This window comes from Vitis vinifera, chromosome 17 (assembly GCF_030704535.1).
Source record: "Vitis vinifera cultivar Pinot Noir 40024 chromosome 17, ASM3070453v1".
Classification (NCBI taxonomy): Eukaryota; Viridiplantae; Streptophyta; class Magnoliopsida; order Vitales; family Vitaceae; genus Vitis; species Vitis vinifera.
Window position 1 is genome coordinate 7247719 of NC_081821.1, and position 8778 is coordinate 7256496.

At 36.7% G+C, this 8778-nt stretch overlaps 1 protein-coding gene across 1 annotated transcript; it reads right to left on the reverse strand.

Annotated features, from left to right (window-relative positions):
• Window positions 1-2496: 2496 nt before the first annotated feature.
• LOC100262165 (uncharacterized) lies at window positions 2497-8075 on the reverse strand. The gene is made up of 4 exons (XM_002284841.4): window positions 7597-8075; window positions 6189-6227; window positions 2841-2925; window positions 2497-2743 (listed from the first exon to the last, which is right to left on the reverse strand). The coding sequence occupies exons 1-4, from the start codon at window positions 7987-7989 to the stop codon at window positions 2661-2663; spliced, it is 600 nt and encodes a 199-aa protein (XP_002284877.1). The 5' UTR covers window positions 7990-8075; the 3' UTR covers window positions 2497-2660.
• Between the last annotated feature and the right edge of the window lie 703 nt (window positions 8076-8778).

The following is an 8778-nucleotide window of genomic DNA, read 5'->3' on the forward strand; positions in this document are numbered from 1 at the left end:
CTTCAAATATAGGTTCCATGGAGGATGACCAAAAAAAATGAAAATGGTGTGTCACTAATAACCTTTTTTGGTGACATTAGACCAAAGTGGCTTAAAAAGAAGAGAGGAAAATGGTGATGAGATGAAAAGCATCTAAAGCATATGGGTATGTGGATGTGAAGCTTCTTTCACTTTCCCTCAAAAAGCAAGAAAAAGATGCAACCAAACCAACCTTCAACTTTATTTTCCCTTTAGTAGTGGGAAACTAAGGAGAAAACCAACCAAGAAAATTATTATATAATCAAATATGGGTCTAACGCGTCCAAGATAGGGGATGTTGACCTAAGTGGTAGCAACCATAAATTAATAGCAATCATTAATGGTTATCTAATTATCACAACAAGCTTTGATAGACTAATAACTATGATTAATGATTTGAGCAAGAAACACGGATTGAAACAAAATCAAGAAAAGAGAGGTCATTAGATATTTTAGGAGTTTGAGAGGTAATCATTAAGCATCTTGAGATCAAAATACTTCCCAACTTCTTGAATTTGAGGTCTTAAAACTTGAACAACCTCCACCATTTTTTGCTAATTTAAATACTGATGCTCTCAAACGTTAGGATTCAGAGTCTACTAGTAATCCAACCTAACAATACTTAAGTAACAACCAACCTATTCACTTGTTGCAACTATCTAACACCTATACCAAGGGGTAATCAAGGCAAAACCTAAGTACACCTTTGATGGTCAAGTTAGAATTGGATTAAACGAAGATTGGGAAGAATAGACTAACATAGGACTCAAGTATGGGATGGAGGATGGAGAAGAACTAAAGGTTAAAATGAGTTTTGTGTGTGGCAACAAACTTGGCCTCTCAAAAGGAAGCTTATTTACATGAAGGAGCTATTAGCTAAGTAAACTTGTGTCAGGCAGGGCTTCACAGGTTGTGAGGAATGTTTGCACTAAGAAGTTGTTAAGAATGTTCCATGTTAATGGGATGTGTTCTTGACAAAGAGTTGACTTCTCTTACTGAGTCACAAGTACGAGGAGTTAAGCAAGAAAGAGCAAAATGAGTTAGGACTCGAATGATTAGGTTAAAACAAATTATGTTTTTTATAGGTTGTCAATCAATTACATTTGTTTGAGACCTATAACCCCAGCAATCTCGATTAATGGCTTATTAGGTTGATTCATGAATTCTAGTAACAACAATGATGGTTTCTCCCTTGGCTAAGCAAGATATCTAATGGTGAATGTTGAATAGGTTGACTAAGGCTAAGTAGAATCATTTGGACAATAAATGAATGGACTCAACATTGGTGTCACTTGTGCCCAATCAGCCATTTGGAGATGAAACACAAGCATTCTCATGCTTTCATACCCGACTAGGAGAGAAATGATCCTCGAATGCATGACTAAACCTAGATGGACAACCTTGTAGTGAGAGATTTAATAGGGACGTAAACTAGACAATGCACAAAGGGCTTGGGAAACTCATCCCCATCATCGCTTGTTAAATTATTACTCATCCCATTCCATTTCTCATCTTAGACTAAGCAAGACAGGGCATGGAATCTATTTCACCATTTTATATTTAATCTTTTTCAATATTTAAATATTAAATTATATATAAACTAATACATTTAATATAAATATTTATTTTTAAAAGTTTTTAAATATTAAATTAAATATAATATATTTTTAAAAAAATTATAAATATAAAATTACATATAACCGAGGTGAGAACGAGGAAGGGGATTGGACAATGAACAGGGCCTATGCCCTTTCCCCTCACCTGGCCCCAATTATTATTCCCTGTTCCCATCGAACGGGTATTTTTTGTCATCTCTAAGTATGTAATAGGCTTTTAGCGGCTCTCACGACCATGAATCCATAATCAAGGTGGGGACGGGGGAGGGGACTAGCCAAGGAATAGCGAATATGTCCTCCTCCCATCCTTGACCCCAATTATTACTCCATGTTCCCACTGGATGGGTTTTTTTGCCGTCCCTAATATGTAAGAGGCTTTCAAGGGCTTTTAAGATCAAACTTGGCGGGGAGTCCATAATCAAGGTAGGGACAGGGGAAGGGACTAGGCAAGGAATAGGGTCTATGTCCTCGGCCCACCCCCGACCCCAATTATTAATTTATTACTCCATGTTCCCACCGGACGGGGTTTTTTACCATCACGACCGAACTCGGTGACATTCTTGGCACAGTCCTCTATGGCTTGAAAATGTGATCGACCAAGGATCAGTTTGGGCCGGGTACGGTTGATTGGATTAGGATCCGGCGTTGCCTGGCACCGTTTGAGTGAGGGTATGCTCGGTACCTCCAATCGAGGTAACATGCTTGGCACAGTTCTCTGTGGCCGGACAAATGTATTCGACTAAGGATCATTTTGGGCCGGGTACAATTGGCTGGATTAGAATCCTGGGCTGCCCAACACCTTCTGGGTGGCCGATCGTCCCAGGTGAGGGTATGCCCAGTACCTCCAGTACCTATTCCTTGCTTTGGAAAGAAAGATCAATATTTAACAACCAATAGTTCCCACAAACATCTCAATGTAATCAAATTAAAATTCACCGACTTTGGGGGCATTGTAGCCCATGTGTGAGTTTTCTATTCTCCACTGTTTGTGAAATTTATGACAAGTAACTTGGTAGGCTACACCAATCATTGAATTGTACATCCACCAGAGTCTTGTCCACGGCGGACATTGCCATATGCTGAGAGTTCAAGAAGGTCCATGTCACGGCCTGCAGTTCATTCATCAAACAATTGATAGCCCCAATTAGTAATTCTGGTGGATCAATTTCTTTCAGACTTCTATGGTTCTATTAGAACAGTGGATACCTGAAACACGGCAATAAGAACTTTTCTGAATGAGATCAGCCTTAGAAATCTCAGTCCGATTCCCTTTTGATCGATTAACTGTTGCCTGCAGGATATGATGCACATCACATGAAAATCTAATTAGAAGATCCATTTTAAGGGTGAGATACTCACATTGCACAAGGAACCTCTAATCTTCCAATTGAGAGACTAAGGTAGTGTTTGTTTTTTGGCTGAATAGAAAAAGCCAAAATATTTGGTTTTTTCTATTAAGCTAAAACTAACCCGTTAACATCATCCAACATAACTAAAGTGAACTTATTATCAATATGTTCAATTTAGTTATGTTAAATGATATTAACAGGTTATTTTTGGTATTTGACTTTTTCTATTCAGCTAAAAAACAAACACCACCTAAAGCAGGTATCTATTCTTAAACTAGGGTCTGGAAGAAACCACCCACCATAATTAAGGATAGTCACAAAGCAAGAGAAGCATAACCATTCATCAAGCAAGGGATTTCTTGTTTCTTAATTACAAAAGTGTACCCCTCACAATCAAAAATCACATCAAAAGTTGAATAAAAACAGGTCCTGACTCAAATAAGTGAAACAGAATTGAATTTCTTATATATTTGCATTAGATTTTTCTTCATACACATCAATTTTATTTGTCGTTGAGTAGATGACCAACAGCCTTTTTGTTAAACTGTCTAACCAAGTTATTTTAAGTAAGCTGCATTTTCTAAGCTTTATTCAAGTTCACATGAAGATTACCAGAAACCTCTTCATTCAATTGTCTGACCAAAGTTTTTGAATAAGTTCAATTGACTTGTAGATAAATAACATATGAACCAAATGAAATTCTCTAGGTAAATTTCCGCCACAGCTTCCTTTATTCCATCAGTAGCTAACCATAAATTCCCAAAATCAATAAGGCTTAAAATTTTAATAAGTCTACTGTTTGCATTTAGATAAAGAAGGTGCAATTAAAATCTTGCATAGGAAAATTTCTTGCATTAGGATGTAGCATGCACCAACCAGGAGTCCAACCTTTGAAAAAGTGGAAGCAAATCTGTCCCAACTATAGCTACAAGTTTCCATTAACTCCAAAACACATTGGCTGTTTGGTAAAATCTCTAAAATTATCTGTTTTTCACATACTTCTATTAGTACTGCCTTTTGATCTTAGTGTAGGAAAATTCTATTAGAACTGCCTATTACTAACCTGCAAGCTCAGCATCTTTTTTTCTCCTTGCCAAATAAACAAGTATATAATAAAAATGCCAGAAGGGACAAACCTTATTATTATTATTTTTTTTTATAGGACCTGAAGGGACAAACTTTAATACCTATGGAATATATAGATATACATATATCCACACACACACACACACACACACACATATATATATATATATATATATGTATGTATGTGTGTATGTATAAAGTGCACCTGGAAATAATAGAAACAAAAGGAAGGATCAAAGGTGGAAAAGAGCCTTGATCAGACTCAAGCCAACAATGGGCTATCCAAAAACAGCCAAAAAAGACAAGTTCCTCTCTCCTATAGTATCCCTGGACCACTGAAACAATGACCTGAGAAAAAAAGATTCCATGCTCAACACGGATAGCTCCATCCCCTTTACAGATCCTTTGATTATGCTCTTTAGTTTTCTAGACTTTCCCCTTCCTCTTCCTGACAAAGCCACCTTCCCTCATTGGATGAGGGAAAAACCCAGAAAATCCAGAAGACAAAAAATCATTGGAGTTTTTGTTTTTTTGTTTCTTGTGTGTGAGTGTGTTTCAAGGAATGCTTGTTTGCAACACGAACATTTTAAAATAGATAGGCCAGTCGGATGAGAGACAATTTTTCCATGGGAAAATTTTCTTAAATTCCCCAGAATATCCAAAATTGAAGAATATAGTGACATTCATGGAAACTAAAGTGTATCTCATTAATATTGCTGAGGCAACAAGAATTATTGTTGATTAAATGAATATCATATATTTAATATAAAACTTCTTAATCTCAGGGTCAAAAGAACCAAATCAAGAAAGAATAAGGCAAATGAAATATAAAGGCTACATCCTTCTAGTGAAACTAAGTAGAAATTGATACTTGACAGACTAATGCAGAAAAAGGCTACCAAAAATAAAAAGGGAAAAAAAAATACTTGACAGACTGCTGAAGGAAAAATCAGAAAGTAGCTTTGGAGTCGTTTCAAAGGAAGCATTAGATTGAACAGTGTATGATATTTATGGAAACCGAACAGCACAAACCTATATGAGTCATTGCATAATAGTGTTACTGTACCAATAAGCTGGACAAATGCATGGCTCTGCGAAATGCACTCATTTTGTCTTGACAATAATGATCAGGAATTCATATTGAAGGCAGATTGAAGAAAGGGTAATTGATCCATTATGGAGGTTCCATGGAGATTGTGATGTTTCAAAAGATACATTAGATGCTTTCTTCCAAGTAATAGAGAGACTAAAACTTTTTTACAAGGAAACCAAATGAGTAGCACAGATGGTTCAGAAAACCTAACTCTTGTCATGGTGAGCAAATCTAGCTCAAAAATATTCCTCATATTTTTGTAGTCTTATAACAAAATAAAAAAATAAAAAAATAAAATTAAAGCATTTGCTTTCCTAGATGTATGCATTCTTCTTTTTTGAAAAGAAAAGCTTATCACAATAAACAAAAAGTCAATATACAACAGCCATCAAAAATTAAAGCATGTGTTTAACAGATGAACTGGTCCCAACAGCCTTCAAGAATTCTGTCCCTTTTTTAAAGGCAATTAAAGATGCATTGAAGAGTGCCCAAGAAAAAGAGGGAACACTCAAAGTATACAAAAGGCACCAAAAGAAACATTGACTGACTCGATGAAACACGAAGCTAACCTTCGATTTCTAAGATAAGAGGATCGGATCAACGTGGTTAACTTATGGTTTCTGGCAATAGCCACATCAAATATGAGTAAGAATACCTATAATAAAAGGTCCAAATGGGAACATTCACTGTCCTCTAACTTCTAGACCCATGATGTTACTAAAGGAACCTGTTTAGACTGAAACTACTTAATTCCTCAATTGGGAGAAAAATATAACTAATAAGCAAAGGTAAATTTCTATTACTTTCATGAAGTGAATTGAAATTATATATACCAGAGGAACATGTGTCAAAACAACCAGCGTAACTATGAAATACAAAAATATCCATGTTTTCCTGTCAGGAGGAAGACATAAATAATTTCAAAAAGCAACCATAGTGAAGTACGCCAAAAGAAAATAAAATACTACATGAATGAAATAATAATGATAATCATAAGAGATGACAGAAAGGCAATGAACCTCTTACCTGTAAAACCTGACAATTTTCCAATGTGCTCTTGCCCCCCTGAAATCGAAAATATTCAACTCATGGACTCAGGACCAGTTCCAACACAAAAAATAAAATAAAATAAAACAGGCTTTCAGATTAATAAAAGCTTAGTTTAACATGCAAGGCCAACTCTTAGTAGTCCACCTTATCTTGCAACTTCTCTAAATTCAGGAAAACTAGTAAATCAACTTCCACCAACACCCTCTTCCCCAATTCTAGGGTGCGGGCAACTGTTAATCACCCCCCTCTGACTGTTCACACATTTCAAATGCGTAACCACCACCATGAGCAGAGGACATGCACCCACTCATAGTAATAACTAGTTCTAACAGAACTTGAACATATCATCACAATTAAAGAGGGAGGAATGAAATTCTAACAGGCCAGAAACTAACCCCAACTTTAGAATGCAAGTGTTCAACTGCTGGTGATGAAATAATATAACAATACATAATTGCTTTGTCCACATGCTCTATTTTTTTTTTTTTTTGATAAGTAAAGAAAATTCATTTATAAAGAGACGCCAAAAGAGCGACTCAAGGTATACAGCCTATGTAAGGTATACAAACCTATACACCCGCCACCAAAAGAGACCAAAAACATATAAGAGACCCACCAACCAAAAGGCCCAAAACCTTACAATGATCCCACCCAATCTATAAAATTCACCAAAGTTTGAGGGCATTCTACTATAAACAGCTTTGCCTCAGACCAAAGCGAGCATAAAAAGGAATATTTCAGCCACTGTATTGATATATCATCATCCTTGAAGGCTAAACGATTTCTCGCCTTCCAAACCGTCCAAAAAATATGCAAGGGCGCCGCCTTCCACACTTTCCTGTGTTTCTTGCCCACAGAAGAAGTCTGCCAACTAAGCAAAGTCTCTCTAACTGAACACGGCTTTGTCCACATGCTCTATATTTCAGAGAACCTCATGGATAAGCAGAAAATTGATCTATACCCATCAGCCATTCAGAATCTATTCGAGTTTTCCATTTCAAATAACTCGTTCAGGCAAAGCGCGTTTCTTCAATTACTTTCAAAAGCGGACATATGTTGTAAAATGGGCAACCAAAACAGTTAATTTCCAAAACAATCGAACTTCACAAAATCTGAAACAGCAACCACATAGAACAATGTATGCAAATTACAAAACTAAAGAAAAAACACCCTTTATTCCAAGAGCAAAGCAAACAATTTGACAAAATACCATTAGACAGCCCCACATAGAGAAAAACGCATAAAAACTACCAAAAAAACTGAAACCAGACCCTAAACCGCCAGAACCAAAGCAACCCATTCCGGGAAAACCCCCAACTCCACACCCAAGAAAAAACCTGACAAATGAACAGTAAAACACGAAAGAACGTTGAAATTACATTACCTTGGAGTAAGGAACAATGTGATCATAATCATGACAGAGACAACCAGGGCAACCAACAAGCTTCCGAAACACGATGTTGCCGAGGGGGTCTCGGCGCCATCGGTCCGGGTCTCGACCTTTGATTTTCTCCGCCTTTTCCCAGCACTGTTGCTTCACACTATATGGGAAACTTCTAGGGTTGAAGTTAGGGTTTGGGGAGATTTTGAGGTTGTCGAAGAGAGTGGCATCTTCGTCTTCAGTGATAAAGGGGGTGTCAAGAAGAGAGGTGGAGGAGGGTGAAAGCCTAGTAGTTGAGCGAGACCCAGATGGCCTTGGCTCGAACCCAGATGGCCCAATGGGTCGGTCCCTTGCTGGAGATGACCGGCTTCGTCTTCGCTCCTTGATTGGCCTCATCTTCTCTCTCACTACATTTCTTCTCTCTCTCCCTCCTCCCCCAGTAAAGTCTCTCCAGCAAGGTCCATTAACGGATACGATTCTGCCATGTTAGCATTCGGAAAACTCGATATGGATCCTATTTTGCCACGTCAACATCCCTACTATGTCAGTAGCTGAATCTCTGCCTCTTTGGGCTGATGTGGCAGAAGGGTGGGCCAATTATATACAAAATAATTTTAAAATGGAGAAAAATTCGAATGTATTCGTTATGTGCTTTATTGAAGTAGGACTATTGAACGACATACAAGGAAATGAAACTTGGATTTTAAAAAAATTGATTTACGTATAAAGAAATATGACCAAATATTCATCTTTTATTAATCATCATTTTTTTTAATGCTAAATTTGGATCCCTTTGTGAAATTATGTGAAATTGTTTGCTAACTTGTCCTCCTCAAGCTACGATTTTGTATGGTATGTTCCTTCAAATTTAAAAGCTAAGTAAATTCCTCATTTCAATCCAATTTCAATATCACACTAAAGAGAATAACATTCACATGTCATATTCTCTTTGAAATTCCATAACTAAACCATCTTTGTAACAATAAGCATAAACCCCATTGAATTGGTATAAGAGAATGTCATTTGCATCTTAAATCTTCTTTTGTAATCCATTGATTCTTCCAAGAGAAATAGACTATCATTGGCAATAAGTTAATTGGAAATCATATATTAGTCAATTTGTTATAAAAAGAAAATAAAAGAAAAAGAAGAAGAAAGAATGAATAACAGATGAGGAGGAAATAA